This window comes from Larus michahellis, chromosome 4 (genome assembly GCF_964199755.1).
Source record: "Larus michahellis chromosome 4, bLarMic1.1, whole genome shotgun sequence".
Lineage (NCBI taxonomy): Eukaryota > Metazoa > Chordata > Aves > Charadriiformes > Laridae > Larus > Larus michahellis.
Genome location: NC_133899.1, coordinates 55,282,028 through 55,298,873, shown reverse-complemented (window position 1 = coordinate 55,298,873; position 16,846 = coordinate 55,282,028). Strand labels below are relative to the sequence as shown.

At 44.2% G+C, this 16,846-nt stretch overlaps 1 protein-coding gene across 1 annotated transcript in view; it reads right to left on the bottom strand.

The window, feature by feature from the left end:
* The window catches only part of GPR176 (G protein-coupled receptor 176), a 47,049-nt gene extending 31,065 nt beyond the window's left edge, over nt 1-15,984 (bottom strand). The window contains exon 1 of the mRNA XM_074584967.1: nt 14,812-15,984. Coding sequence (XP_074441068.1) covers nt 14,812-15,040 — 229 coding nt within the window. The 5' untranslated portion in view covers nt 15,041-15,984. The remainder of the gene's footprint in view (nt 1-14,811) is intronic.
* Between the last annotated feature and the right edge of the window lie 862 nt (nt 15,985-16,846).

Sequence of the window (16,846 nt, the reverse complement as noted above, 5' to 3'; positions counted from 1 at the left end):
GAGTCTATTCTTACTGCTTGGGTTTACATGTTCTTTCTACCCTGCAGCAACATAAGACAGTCATCTCACCCCAAGCTGCCACACCAGTCTCAGAGACAATCTACCTTCGAACTAGAGCTGGATATACAGCACAGATAACCCATAGAGTCAGATTTCAACATTTTATTGGATAGATATGACAATACAATATATGAAGATGGCCTTGACCGAAAACCAAAGCAGCCTGCCTCTCTCCCAGTCCACAGGGAAGCCTTGCAGACAGCCTGCAAGCATCTTAACTCACCTAGGGACAGACCTGAACCTGGTCTCCCTCCAGCCCTCCAAACAAAAATCAAAGAAATTCTCTTGCAGATGTCAGATTCTCGGGACTGCAAAGTTACCTGCTCTCTGAAAACAGCGGAATGTATGGACAGAGACTGTTAACAACACTGCATCAACAATGCTAAGATGCATCTAATTGTAACATTATTAAGAGACTACTGTGCAAATAGCTACCATCTTTGTTAGCTCTCTACATGATATTAAACGAAGACCACTTACTAGCAGCTCATATAGACACCAGAGGTTCTAGGGCTCTATTTGACCTTCCTAGACACTTCCACATATAATTTATTTGTTTTAGACCCTATCACATAGACATGTCTTTGACCATGTAACCTGCGTTTTCAGCTGCAAAGCAATCACCTCTGACCATTGGATTGGCCCCATCAAATATAAGGTTTTCTCAGAGAGCTACTTATTTGGATCTGACCACATTATGCTCTTAGAAATTACTGGAGAAACAGAATCCAAAGAGTAGTTCAGTGTTTTTCAGCTCCTTTGGAACGTGAAGTGCAATTTTACTTCCTTAAACGCTTAAAATAATCAAAATAAGTCTCCAGAGTCTGGTACCACATCTGCCTCTGCCAAAGGCATGGATGTTTTAGTATCTCCTTTAATGAGATTCTTTTCTTCTGCTGACAATGTTTTAAAAAATGAATGTTACAGACGCTTGTTACAGTCAGAAAAGTTTCAGTGTGGTGTGGTGGCAATTTATTTCTTTTTTCAAATTAAATTGCAGACATAGAATACTGAACTTAGCCAAATCTAGCATGAGCACTAAAGAACTGTACTGGATGAAAATAAGGATAATAGATAAAATTTTTTATAAGTGAAATAAAAGAACATTCTGTAATACACTATTGCACTCTGTAGCTTTTTCTGGAAGTATTATAGTAATTCTGCTGACCTGTACATGATGTTCCTTGCAATGTTCCCTTTTTCTATTAATGCATCAATGTTTGGTGAAGTGGGCAAAATAAGAACTGTATCTTTTAAAACATGCGCTCCAAAAAAATATGGACATGTCACAGAGTAGTGTATGTGGCAACATCCCAGTATAATTTCCTGATTATTAGTGGTCATATACACGGTGTTACTGTATACATATGTGTAATTTCCCAGACTTAATCTACACCCAATGGAGACACGATCTACCTGCAAAAAACCAGATGGATGTTACGTCCAGCCATCACAAGGTATTTGTGCACTCCAAACAAAACGGGATGAAAGCTTATCTCTCTGCGGTGGGAGTACATGTAGCAAACAAAGACCAATCAAACAGGGCAGGTGGCACAGCTGTTTTGCCCAGGAAAGACAGGAAGGCAAGCAAGACTGGTGGGTTTGGGGCTGGCCTGCTTCCTTTGGTGGCCATGTGTTTTGGGTAAGTGGGAGTTTGCTGAGGCTGCTCTGAGTGTTTGACAAGCAACTGCAGTGGAGGGTGTGAGGGGCTGGGATGCAAAGGGGTCTGCAAGGTGGTCCCTTGATCCTGACAAGGGGGCTGAGCATACCCAGGACAGAGGTGACAACAGGGCAAAAGGCAGAAGCCAAATAACCAGAGGAGTGTAGTGAACGGAGCAGCCAAGACGGCAGAGTGCACCGGGAGCCTGCACTGGTAAAGGTACAGATGAGCCTGCTTCTCCACACACACACTCACTCCTCAGTTTATCTCATATATGCTACATCTTACTTCACTGCTAAGCATCTTTAAAAGGGTACAGTACAGTAGGAGGACATCAATCTTAATCACTGTAGCAAAAGACTAGCTAAACTAATAAAACTAAAAAACTAAAACTCTAAAATGTTAAGCTCAACGTGCCAAAGTCCAGAAACAGATAGTGCTACTGGCTGGAGTGTAGCACGTGCGATTAACTATTCAGGGGCAGGTGTTTTGTCTGTGTGTGTAAAGTGCAAAGAGTTCCTGGCCCTCATCCCCTTCAGGTAGCCATGGCTAAATTGGAACAGCTCAGAGAAATAAAAAGGTCCCAGATAAGGCCTACAGGGACACTGCTGCATAGTCTCACCTCCACTGCAGCAGCTCGTGCTGGGGACACGAGTCTCAGGGAAGGACAGTATCCATCTGGGCAAGAGTGTCCTCTTGCATACTGGACGTCCTGCAGAGAAAGGACTCCAATGACAAGAAGCAGCAGTGGCAGGAGGCTGCTTTAGTAGGCACAGAGTTAGCTGGCTTTGAGATATCATAGAGGAAGGACTGCACAGTAACTTGCCAGTCAGTTGCAAAGAGAACGGACCTCCAGGGATCTCCAAATAGGTCTCAAGGAAGAACAGGGCCAATGCTCAGTCTGTATCAGTACTGGCGACACAGGGAAGTGTTGGAGGGACGTTCTGAACGCTCAATTCAGGCAATCAATCAGGATACTGAAGCCAAGGACCTCCATAACCACTTCCATTACAAGACTTTTTAAGAGCCCTGTATGTTAAGGGCAGGCAGAGATCTGGAGTCTCAATGCATGAATGAGATGGTCATGCTGAGAAGGGGGTTTTAGATACGTTAAGAAATGTGATACCTTTTGGGACAAGACAGACCTGTAAAAGAAAGACAGGCTGGCTGTACCTTAACCAAAATGGAGTCAGGCTGAAAACTGTAGCAAAACATTTAAACTAAAAGCTGAGGAAAGCCAAAAGGCACAAAGGAGTTTCTGATTTAGACTGACACAGTCCCAAAGGGGTTGTAGCTAATGCTCCTCTGAAAAGTCTAAGGGAAATAAACAGCCTAATACAGCAAATGGAAAAGGCGAATCAGACTACCCTTATGTTCTAGATACTGATTAAAATTACAGCTACTAGAATGAAACAATCACAAAAAACACCCTACCTCAATATTTTCCAGTTTTTCCAATCAATTCAGGCAATAGCAGTAGAAAATGTATTTTAGCTCCCTGTAGGACTGACTTTGTTCTTTGTTCTACAGTATCACAGAAATGATCCGGTTATGCCATAAGAAACACAGGCACACAGCAAAAGTAAGGCCTGCTGGCATCTGAACACAAGCCGAGTGATACAGGAGTTTACATGAGAAGCAAAATCACTTCATATTTTATCAGTCTCCTGGAAAAAATTGTTGAGTTATTGCATGGAATTGCTTTGACAGACAAGAGAGTAAGTCAAAGGTGGCAGAAAACAGCAGACAAAAACCAGAGCCTGTCCGCCCCAGAAATCACAGGCTTTCCCCCCCCCCCCCCAAGAGAATTAGGAGAACAGAAGGAAGGACCACATTTGTCAGGAAGTCAGCCAGACTATTCATGATGGAGAAGACTGTAAATTACAAGGTTGAACATAATAACTAATACAGCATTTAAAAAGGCAGCAGCCCACAGCAATCTCCCAGCAATCCCCAACAACAGCAAAAGACCACGAGCAGAGACTAAGACAATTATAGCCCTCCCTGCCATCACCATTTCAGCTTCACTACTGCTTTTGTTACTACCCTAATTGCCATTTGCATTGTCTGGTTGATCTAATGCCTTACCATGGGAGGTTATGTGACTTCTTATCCAACCAGCCTTCCAATACAGGATTTTCTCCTTATTGCAATGTTTTTATGGAAGCTGGCTGACTACAAGGCATCACTTCTCGTCCTTGCTTCCAGCTGCTAAATTTAATTTAAAGATGCTAAAAATAAAAAGGCTTACATGTAATAGTACTGTTCAGAAAGCAAGAGGCCGTACTTCCTACAGGGATAGCATTTAATCATCAGTGAAATGAAGAGAGGTACAATACAATAATTGTTTCACTGTTATTTCCGCCATTTGCAAACATTCTAGCGCTACCTAGCCCACTCTGAGAACATTTTGAGAACTCCTTCTATGTTAGATATTGAGACAGCAAGTATAAGAAACATAACACAGAGAAGTCCCAAGTCTTTGGACTTCCAGTTCAGGTGTTGCCTCAGTGACCACCTTTACTGGACACCCAAGAATGCAGAGTCATTTACAAATTCGAAGATGGACCAGGGGGGAGGGGGAGAATCAAAAGAAGTACAGCAGGAAAACAAAATATTATCTCGATTATTTGGGAATTTTTCCTTAAATATATACAGGATATGTATAAAATCCACTTTTGGTTTTCTCTGCAAAACACTTCAAATTGATCCTCCTACTAGTATGCAGAGCCTCATTATACTCAAATTATCAAAAAGAATTGCAGTTTGTAGCTTATATTAGGAAACGTGGTTACAGTCTTGTCTCTATAAAGAAAAAGGAGTAGAAAGGCACAACAGCAGGTGGGGGAACCCCAATAACCCACCTACTCAGGGAAAGGAGCCCCAGCCCCTCCCAGGGCTGCTGCTGCAGGGGAGCCTCAGCCCCATGAGCCAGAGGTGAACGTCATCCGTGGGTGTTTGGGGGAGGCTCTCTGGGACTTCCTTCAGACTGAGAGGGTTTAACCTTGGGGTGTGGGAGTCATTGTGGGATGCAGGGGACGAACACTGTGGGACTGTACAAAACCTATTATGATAAGGGAAAAAGGGAGAGTTCAAGGTGGTTTGGGGAGGAACAAGTGTGGGAGACTAGAGGGAAAAGGGGATAAAAGCCATCTACAACTAGCATTTGGTCAGTATGCTTGTCTGGCCATGCCCTGCAGCTGATTAGCACAGTCTATCCTGTCTTCTCATTAAACTCCGTTTTCAGCTCTTCTCGTGGGTGAGGGGCTCACTACTCCATGGGTCTGTGTGCACGCAGAGATCCAAGTGCAGTAACTGGGAGTCAGACTACAAGGCAGTGTGCATTTGTGTGGGTATGTACGTTGGCGTGTAATCACGACTGAACATCAAGCTATACTAGCCAGCAAGTAGGACAAGATGCTTAGGAGGCAAGTATTGGTGTGGCCATAAATCTGGGCTAGACACCCGAGGGGGACAAGAGGGCTCTGAAAGTTGACTAGTCGAAGACCAGAAGGTCCAAGCCAGCTACCAGAGAGACCTTGGGATTTGGAGGTCAGCTACTGGTAAGGTCAATAGTTCCAGGCCAGCAACTGGAGAGATCCATCTACATCTGCGCATCTTGTGTGTGAGGCAACAGGGAGACTAGGGAATCCTGGGCCAGCTACTGCATAGATGGGTGTCTAAGACCAGCTACTACAGAGGGATCCATACTGATGTGCATATATATATACGCTCACATATTTTACACTAATGAGCTTTCATCCTGAGCGACCAGAGAGGGGAAGATGAAGAGGCTGTTGCTGCTCTTTGTGTTTGCATGAGTGCTGCATTTTCTTCTGTGTCAGTCTGGCTGGCTGCTCATACATGTATGTACATATGTTATTATGTGCCTGTGTGCCTCTTGGAAATATGTGCTCAGCCTTGCTATGGCTGGACCCAAGGACACAGAGCTGCAGTGGGCTCACCTCTATCGGCCTCTGGGGTTCAGCAGCACCTAAACACTTAGCAGCATCTTTTCTGAGTGGGAGAAAAGTATACAATTTCCTAGATCTTGAAAAAGTGTTCCCAATAAGTGGCAAACTTACTTTTTCCAACTCCACACAAATAAGACATTAATTACTAGAGATGAACAGAAGAAAATAAAAACCTCATTTGATTGCTCATGGCACCTTCTCAATAGCAAGCCAATAAATGAGATCAGCAACAGAACTAACACCATTCCTAAGTGCTTGGGTTCATTCAAGCCTGAAACACTTACTGCCCATAATATCCAATACAAAACCTTGATGTATCTAAACTTTCATTGAAATTCAAAACAGTCAGTGATATATACACCAGATGGCATTTGAGCAAATGTAACTCACAATGAAAAGCAAAACATGACATCCAGTCACTTACTTAAACAGCTCTGGTTCATAGTTGTCATTAAAGTGCTCACATGGGGGCTACAGACAATAAAGTGACTGATATCAATCAGTTTCAGCCTAAACAGGGATCAGTTTAACATTCTCAACACACACAATGTTTAAAGACATCGGCTAACACAGTATATGTCTGAGGAATGCTCTAGCATGACAAGTATAAATCATTGCATCTCACACACTTCCAGACTGGGTAAATCGTTATTTTCCCCATATCTCTCTCTTAAAATACGGTGGTGCTATCCAAGTAGCCCCTCAGCCACAGCCAGATAAGGCACCTCTGCTGAAGCCGAGGAAGAAGAGAGGTCTCCATAGCAACGGGGACCACGGGGGCTCTCACAACCCCTCCTCTTCACCCACTCCCCAAATTCAATTTTTCTTCCAAAGAGAATGGCTTAGTAGCCCACCTGAAGACGCACACACAAAGCAAAAGCATAATACCTATTCCAGACAGACTTTATCAAGGGTGCGGCCTGAACCGAGCTTACTGCTGCAGGGCCTGTTATTCCTGAGGCTTGGAACCACCCATAGGAAAATGCACAGGAAAATCATTACTGCAATGATACTGTAATATGTTATTACTGTGCAATTATTATTACATGAACATATTACCACTCATATCATTACACTTGCCTGAGGCTTCTCATTAGACTTGGTTTTCATACACTTTTTGCTTTGCCGAACTTTAACTATTCCAGCTGATCACCCACAAAACTCCTCTGTGCAAAGCGCTTGGTTTAACAGATTCCATCTAAAACAATCCTAGTTTTCTAAGAGTGACACCAGTAGAAACAAAACATCATCCTTCCCATCCCCAAATCATTAGTACACTTTTTTTTGCCCTCTGATGGTTCCCCTTTTTGGGGGGCAGGGATACAAATTTTTGCTGGAGCTATTGCAGATGTGCCTCTCCTTCTTTAGAACTTCACTCAGTCTAGCCTTTAATCGTGTACCTGCAGTATTTTTTACTGCAAGACTCCCTGCGTCATCCTTTAGAGAAGATGCTTGTGGCAAACTTCTCTGGTAGCTATTTCAAAATACAAACATTTATTCATTACGCTACTATGCATTTGCCTTTACAAACACGTTACCTAGCCTGCCAGATAATGTAGGATTGTATCCCGGAAAGGATCTATCCCTTTATAAATTAGGTGCTGTAACAATTCCATTTTACATCTGCTGTGCACAGATGTCAAGACAGGGAGATGAAAATCAGTTTCAAGAGCAGGGAGACACCGGAGCCAAACAGCTCATGGGAAATGCTCAGGAAAAGGGGTGAGCCTGAAGCCTTGCCCCTGCTTGTCCTGCAGGACACTGGGAAGGCCGCAGGGCTTCACTTTTCACTTGGAAATCTGGTATCTCTTTCAAAGCGCACTGTTTTCTTTCAAAGGACACCTCCCTTGGATATCACCACAGTGTGGTTAGAAACCAGGAGGTAACCAATCTAACCCACAGCTTCCCAAAAAGTGCTGTAACCACTAGATTAGAGTGCAAACTGTATCAGAGCATCCTCAACCTGTCCAGTAAAGTTTCCTTCTGTACAAGACAGATTTGGGAAGACAGAAGAGTAAGTAACAAAAGAGTCTCATTCTACAAACCCTAATTAAGGCACTGATTTACAAGGTTTGGGGAAGTTTCCTGGATTTAGGATTTTTTGGGATATTTTCTGTGCATTTTTTACTAACTGTAAGATGCATATTCAGTCTGAGGAGTAGACACTGGCACTGAGGACATCTCTCTCTCATTATAATTTTCATCAATTGTCTAGGGTAGGGTGTTTTTTTCCTGAAAGGAATGGTTTTGTAAAGAAGAGATTCATGCAGTTTTACCTACGTGGCTAACACGAAAATTATGAAAAGACTCAAATAACCTCAGGAGCACCTGCAGACTCTCAGAGCTGGGAAATATGAAAAGAATAGAAACTACAAACCATGGTAATGGGATATAATCGCACCTAAGCCTAACATGACATGAACATTCAGCTACACGCAGGCTACCGCCAGTAACAGCACAACTCATATAAGCTCCCCCATTTAACTGCAGTTATAATAGTATGTAAATTTGTACATAAGTAAGTGTCAAAACAGTCATTCCTGGTGTTCTTTTTCCTTCTCCTGAGAATAACGGAAGGTCCATTGCATTTCATCCATCAATTTTATCTCCTTTTCAAGTTAAGCTCACTGTGCATGCTGGCTACAAGCACTCTTTGGAGATTCTCTTCTTCATTTCCAAGATCCCCTCTCACTGCTTGCACTCAACTGGAAGCAGCTGCAGCCACCTCCAGTGACCTCTCCCCAACAAAGCTCAGAAGTAATACTCCCTCTTCCTTATGTCAAAGATTTGGTTGCTGTGCTAAAGTAATAATTAATCTCTGCAGACTGATCACCTCTAATGGCAAGAGAAAAAATACCTTTGTAGAGCAATATTGCTGTATTCCTATATTCACTGCAAATCTGATCTCAAGAATCTTCTTTGATAAAAAGGAAGCTATTAAAAATTTACTCACTGAAAAGGAGCCCTATGTCATCCCTAGCTTTAAAAAAAAAAAAGCCATTCATCAGTTAAATTGTCATCTATTTGAAAGTTATTGTCCACATATATCCTTTTTCAAACCACAAGAGTAAAAGCAGTAACTCCATATTCTAATTAATCAAATAGCTAGTATTCTTTCACAGTTACCATGTTCAAATATTCTATTTTCATAAACTGTTAATTCATGTTTGAAGCGCAGCCAAGAATACACCAGAGCTTTTTGCCAGTTTCTTTTCATGCTGGAGGAGGGGGTGGAGGGAATAAATTATCTGAATTTAAAAAATACTATAAATTTCAGGTTACAAATTTAAATTCTTAAATCAAATTAAAAACAACCTATAAACTTTGCTCTACCCCTCTGACCTCGGACTGAAAGATCTGAAGCCTCTATTTCTTCTGACTGTGAGTGTGTGGATGAGTAACACCAACAGCATTAATGATCCCCCTTTGCAGCCTGGCTGCTCTGCTGTGCGTTGCTGAAACATACTGCAGTCCTAGTTGCAATCCTACCATGCTGCAGTTAATCCTCACAGCATGCTCGGTATATTAGAAGCCCACACAGCCTGAGACATGCCCCAAAAAAATGGAAGAGAGCTCACTGCATGAGCTCCATCTCACTATATGGTCTTCACAATGAGAGAACAAACAAGAGAACATGTAGAATGCACCCAGCTTACTCAGGTCTCAGGAGGGGGAGAATGGAAAACAAAAACCAAGACATCCTTTCCTAGGGTAATATAACAGAATTGCTGCGCAGCATGCTTCTCAAATAGCAGGAATTTCTTTACCTTAGGGTACTCTTATATGTAAAGCCACTGCAGATACATCTGCACAGCCAGATGTAGCTCCCAGGCTATTAGTCACTATGGGAGAAGCCAGTGGAGTCTCGCTTTCCTGGCACATTGATCTCAGCCAGTCAAATCATACTCTTCACCACAGCAGCAGGCAACAAAAACTGGTCTCCCCTTGAAAGGCTCCTGAACTTCCTGGTTCCTCACCTTGCCCTGTGAGGACAAGCCTATCCACATACGGTAAGGTACAGACGAGCTAGCACAATGATGGTCATGGGCACAACCACCAGTGCCCTGCACTGCTCTGGGACATGCCAATCATTATGATCACAACAAACTATACAAAAGCTGAAGCATAACTGTTCTCCAGCAAGGGGAACCAACTTCCCATGGACATGGGAACACTATAAACTTTCCTTCTCTGCCATTCAAATCGTACTTGTCAGTCATTTTCTAAATAAATCCCTACACAATCAGCACAACTCATCAAATTTCTTTTTTTGATTTAAAGAAGAAAAAAAAATCCCAAGCAGAACTTTACTCCTGCTCAAAGTGAAGCAACTTTAGAAACTACATGAAAAACTGCGCTTTTGTTATGGATTTGTATCCCTGATGCCACTCTGCTATTATGGCAATAGGTGGCAGAACAACATCGTGGACAGACTCAGAAGACTCTGAAACAAGAACCCAGAGACAGACAAACAGGGTAACAGGCCAAAAAAAATTATGAGGATGGAGAATGCAGTTTCCATCTTCAAAATGTCAGTAATTCAACAAGACCGTAGTTATAAACCTAAATTTTATTTACCCTTCCTTTTATCAACCTCACATGAACAGCATCATCCCTTCGATAGCAGCCATCTGAATTTGCCAGCTAATGACCCTAGCCAGTAATGCCGTGAGTGCAAATCATCATTCACGTGCACAAGTAATCCTGACTGTGTCATCTTCGCCACATCCACTTGGTGGCAGGTGGAGGCAACTGGCCTGAAACACTGGTGAGACAAAGCAAAACAGTTCCTGCAGTTCTTACAAGGCAGTAAAAAATGGATCTACCCTGAGTTGGGCAGAATACTCAGGGACCCACAGAGCAGATAGATCTGTGCAGGATTAGCGGAAGTGAAGCAATCAATCTCAAAGCGATTCTCTACCATTCTTGTTCTTCCATTGACGACTTCTACATCCTTTCAAAACAAGTTTGGACATGCAAAGCTCGAATCTCTTGACACCTTTCACCACACAAGATTAAGTCAACCACAGGGAATCAGTACTGACAGCATGTGTTGCTGCTCATGTCACGCTGCTCCCATCTGCATCATTCCAGTGGCCACTAAAATCATATAGTTCTTGCCATTGGTGCCTTTCAGTCTCCCTCACATTTAAGGTAATGAAAGTTGCTGCATTACACACAGAAATTCAACACATCAGCTTTCCTTTTGCTAAGCCAATGAGGGACAATTGAGGGATCCAAAAAACAGGTAGTCAGACGACAGAGTTGACAGAAGCAGCATAATTATTTTAGCTTCTATTCTCCTATAGTAACTTTTCTTAGAAGCAACAGATTTAATCATACTGTACCTGCACAACTATGGCCTAAGCATACTACTGAGTGCAACTCACCTGACCCTACACCAGAAACACATCTCCACACATGCGCTTGTCATTCCAGAGTTCCTGACGCACCCGCTCTCTTGATTTCAGGGAGTACGAAGTACACATGTGGATCAGCAAAGGAAAGTGGTAAGGAGAAGTTCCTAGTCCTAGTTCTTCTGCTGATACTCAGCACAATTGTATTTTTTTCTGTAACATGGTCCGCAGTCCCTGATCCAAGCATAGTTCAAACAGTGGAATGAGAAACACCGGTGGCAAGTGTTTGCACTGTTTTCTCCTAGCCCTGCCCTGAGTTGATGGCTTACAGGCTAGGAAATGCCATTACTATGAGAACTGCCATTACTAGCCATGGAGCTGCACAGGAAGACAGTGTTAACAAGGCCTTCTAGTCTCATACATACTTGGTACCTCACCTCGTGCATTTGGTAAATAAGTCCGTCAACATGTGCAGAGAATTTAAAGCTCCCCAGATGAATTCCCCAGTTCATGCACTCAGTTAAGCGTCACAGAAATGCCTTGCAAGTCCTGAATATACTGCAAATCTTTCCTTCACAGAGGCAAACCGAGCCGCTGATCAGCATAACTAAATTGACCAAATTCCTCCCTCCAATGCTTCCTGTCCTGTGCAGAAACCTCGTGGTAGGCTACAGCCAAAGGAGTGCGTAACGGGCAGTACCAGCTGGGTTCAAAGTATAGAGATGCAGATCTACCCCATCTTATTCCTCACTCCTTGAATATTAAAATCATAGGTAGTCTGCTAAGTGAGAACTTCCACACAAGCAGTGGAAGAGCAACAGTAGTAAGTGTGCAAGCAGACTCAAAGTCACAGGAACAGCTATTTAAAACTGGAGCATATAAGCACATCATGGCTTCTTTAACTCAGTAGCTCATGACCAAGTTATCTGAAGAACTCTCATCTCTAAATGCCCTAAATTATAAGTGATTTTTAGACTAATAATTATGTTTTGTTCATTCCAAACATGGAATAATCTGATTTTTTACAGAATCAGAAATCTTTAACAATGAAAACTTTCTGCAAATTAGGACAAAAAACAGTAGGAAAAAAATCTACCAATTAACAAGCCTCTTCTTGATACTTCTTGTTCATTCTACCAGTTAGATCCTCTGACATGTATGTGAAGATCACAGCCAGGTTCAAGCTTTGGCAAGCTTGTGACAGCTACATAATCCCTTTTAAAGACAAACAAAAATTCTAAAGTCAGGTATCATCATTATTGCTTGCTAAAATAAGTAAATAAATAAATTAAGGATGTGCTTTCAATGTATTGTAAAGTAACCATAAGCAAGAACAGTTTGACTCTTTCTTGCCCTTCGCAGGTATCATGAGACACTCACCATAGCCCTGTCCTTTCACAAAACAGCAAAAACTAACACAAGAATTTCTCATAGTGTTACAAGTCTCCCCACAGGCCTCTAATAAAGGTCTTAAACAGAAGAAAAAAAGCAGTGTACATCTCTCTCACAACTGACTACCACATTCTTCTGCGCAACAGGAACCCAAATTAAATTCACAACCCCGACTGTGATTCATCCCTCTTGTAGGACCTGGACCCCTCCATGCTGTAGACCGCCGCTTATGTCAGAGCCCAGTATTCACTATCAAGACTGAGGCATATACATTTGTTCCCTTTGAAGCTGGAAGTAGAAATCATTCCTTCCTTTTAAAAGGGCAGAGATATTTTATCCAATAGCAAAGTGGCCCGGATGTACAAGTTGTGCATCCACCCAAACCAGAAAGGATTCAAGCACGCACATCCTACCTCTGAGGAGAGTGCCCCCCATCTCATGCTCTGGGGGAAGGAGAGTCCTAATTCCCCTTTAAGGGTTTCCCCTGTGCAAAGAGGAACCTGAGACTCACCAGACCAAAGAACTGCTATTCTGCAGCTCAACTGAGGGGCCTACCTGATGGAGAAAAGAGCTGGATGCCACCCATGCTCTAAGGACCATGGCAGAGAAAAAATGAAGATGAAAACTTAATTACTGGCGTTTGTACAAGCATAAGAGTGAGGTAAATATCAAGTTGTTTCCATCACTGTAAATTCTTGAGGCCTGCTGCTAACATTTGTCATTGGACTACTGCATTTTCCTGTTTTAAAAACACATTTCCTCTCCTGTTTTGCTCTTTGAAGGGCCTGGTGAAGTTACTAATCTGGAAGCTTCATCAGCCTCCCAGACATCCAATTTGCAGATAAACCCCTTATAACAGGTCTAAGTCTTTTCACAGAATCCACATCTCGAAAGCAAACTGCAGGACTGCCAAACCATGACTTACAGTAGTCTTGCAAAATGTATAGCTATGGTATTTTTTGGCTGGTTGATTTTCATAAACTCCTGGCTGCTGAAGGTGTGATTCCTTGAGAGCGTCTGGTTTTTTCTTCAAATAAAATTCAAGAATCCATGCTCATGAAAATAAGTCTGGACATACGACCCAAAAGATAATGAACTAAAAGTCTGACTTTTCTCATCTAATCTTGTTATTCTTAGGACACTATTTGCTGGCTACCATTTTGTGCCAGGGACTATCCAACACATGGAAAAAGACAGTTCCTTCCCCATACTACCTATGCACTACATAGAAGAAAAGCAAGAAACATGAGGATTAACCCCACTGAAAAGAGGAATAATTGAGGCCAGAAGACTCAGTGACTCACAGTAATAACCAGTAAGCGTATTGCTGACTGACCTCAGAGCTCAACGCTGTTTCAAGACTATGCTTACCATCTTCTTCGAAATTATTTAAGTGATATTAAGTATTACCAAGAAGAAATTGATATTAGAATTAATTACCATGACCACAGAAACAGATTTTAGCATTACTCAAGATCAAGAAAAACAAAACCAAATCCTTGATAATAAGAGCCAATGACCATCAGCAAAGTCCTGCCGAACTCTCCTAAGAGAGCTGGAGACTTGTGTGAAAAGCCTCACCATTTCCAGTAACCAGCTTTGAATGATTTAGCTAGCAGTGGCATTTTACTGAAATCCAGCCTACTGATCTCCCAAACAGTGCTAACTTGAGCTATGGTGAGCTAACAGTGCTCACCATAAGGCTTATTTTGGTTTTTGGGTATTTTTGGTAAGAAATGCACATGTATTCCTAACAAATCAACACTACAAGTAGCTAGAAAGCAAACATACACACATTCGCAAAGTTATATGGCAATATATTACTTATTTACTACCGTGTATCTAAAATGTATGATTCCTACTTTGAGGATAACAAGTAAGCAAAACTGCACGTGGTTATACATATTTACAGCATACAGTACTTTCAAAGGATTAATTTAAATCTGCAGGACACAAACACAGAATTACTATAGCATGAAACCAAAATTCAGTAAAACTTGTTTAAAACACTCCGCATCTTTTTCTGTGGTAAAGACAACAGATCCCTTTACAGTGTAATACAAGGGTGTAACCAACCCATTTTGGTTTTGCCTGTTTAAATTCCGATAGAAAAGTTTACTAAGCAATACAAGCAATACATGCATGTAACGTACCAGTTCTCATCTGTGATGAATAGCATTTTATAGCAATAGCTTTTACACATCAAAAACCCACAAGGAACTCGAAATCATACACCTGTGGGTTTAAAATGCAGAAAGAAGAGTCACTAAGGCAGCAAATGATGGTGGTTCCCATTTGGTCTGCAGTCCCTGACCGACAGGATAAACAAACCTCATCAAGAAAAAAAACTCCAGCAGCGCTCACTCACCCAGCAAAGAGCCAACGAAGATGACGATTTGCACGGTGGTAGTGAAATGCCGGTAGGTCTGCTCTTCGCCGTGCTCCTCGCTCTCCGGCGCGCCGGTCTGGCTGCCGTTCCCACCCTGCCACACCATCTGCCCAGTCGAGGTGTTCCTCATCTCCAGAGCGCTACCGGCAGCCTGGAACGGGGCGTGATGGCTTTCGTTCCTCGAGATCCAGCTTTTGTCGTACCCCATGGTGAAGTTCCTGCCGTCCTCAATGCCACCTGATAACCACAGGTTATTATTGAGCCTTTAATGACTGAACAGAGCCCACAGGCAAAAAAGCGCTTCTGAGGATAAAGCCCCCTCTCTGACACTCGGAGGCATCTTCACCACATTTCTGTGTCCCAGAAAGCAGGGATGGCTTTTCACGTTTCTACCTCGTAAATCATCATAGCCAGTACAGAAAAGCAGAAAATAAAGCAGGCTCCTCCTTGCCATCAGCTGTCCCATATTTCCTCCTTCACGATACCAGAGCGTTTCCTCAGCACGCTTTACTGCAATAAACGTGAGCGAGAAGATGACAATCCACACGGCGGCTCATCTTCCCAACCCCGCCAGAAGGTCACCTGGCGCCCGCCGCGCACAGGGGCTCCCTGCACACCGACGCCGGTTTGGGAAAGTTGGTGGACAATCCGCTCTGTCCCCCCCGCTCCGCCCTCGGCCTTGGCGTTAAGCCCTGAGAAGGCAAGGACACCCCTTTCCCCCTGGCACATCTCCTAGCGCTCCCTTCCCTCCTCCTGCCTGCTCCTCCTGGGGCAAGCCATGGCTCCGTCCCTCCTCGCTCTGCGCCGCGCTGGACGCCCAGAAGACCCTTACACAGCGCCCAGAGAAGTAAATGACTGCTCAGTGGCTTCCACTGCACTCTCGGGGAAGATTAATTTGCTTTTGAATCCCAAGGCGGTGGGCACTCGAGCCTCCAATGAACCAAAAAGCCTCCGTATGATGATCCCGCTCCGAGCGCGGCCCGCAGCCAGCGCGGCCGCCGGTGACACCCCTGCTCCTCGTACGTGCCCCAACATCCCGGCCCAGCCGCCGCGCTGCGCCGCCACCGCTGCCCGCCACCCCGCCGCTCCACGCTGCGGACGGCCGCCAAGCCCCGCCACCCGCGGGAGGCGGTAGCCCGGCGGGGCGGGCTAGGCCGGGGGCGGGCCGCCGAGCTCCCGCCTCCGCCGCGCTCCCCAGGGGCGGGGGGCGCCGCCATCACGTGGCCGCGGGGCTGAGCAGGGGGTGCGGGGCCGCCATTTTGAGAGGGAGGCTGGCGGCTGCGGCCCGGCCTTGCGCCTCCAGCCCCTTTTCGGGAGGCGAGTGCTGTCTGGGAGTCACAATCTCTAAACCGGTATTTTAAAACAGGTCCGTAATTTCGAGGGCAGAATTTCAAAAGACAGTGATGACTTCTAGACACGCTAAGGCACAATTTGCCAGGAAGGCTCCTCTGTAAGCGTAATAAGTTTGTGTTTTAATTGTGCAAAAAGTGTGTATCCACATAGCAGGTGCACATTTGCCTTTAATTTAAACATTTTAGGAGGACAGCTAGACAAAATGCCAAAATTTTTTCAGCCGTTAGCCGGCAGATCTGAAGCGCCTGCTGGAAGAAGAGCTGCCCATGAGCATAACCCCCACACAGCGAGGCCGCCTCAGGGACCCCAGACCGACAAAACGTGTTTCCGTGGGCTGTCCCCCATCTGCTGTGAACTGGGATGATCCAGAAAAAGAGCTGGGTGCTCTGCCCCATGTTCAAAGACATCTGCTGACCACAGGGAAACGGGGGCTGCCACTGCTCCGTCCCACCACAGGCCCTGAGGCTGTTGGACAAACCTCCCTTTTGCCTCCCTGCTTTCAGGGCCTGCCCTCGGCAGCCTCCTCTTGCTCCTCTGGGAGCCCAGGTCTCTCAGCTCCCTGCTCCAGGCTCTTTTCTAGTAATTTATGGCTTTCCCCACTCCCAGCCTGGCCCCAGGCTCACTCACTCTCCTACCCTTTCCTATCCCAACCCTTTCACCT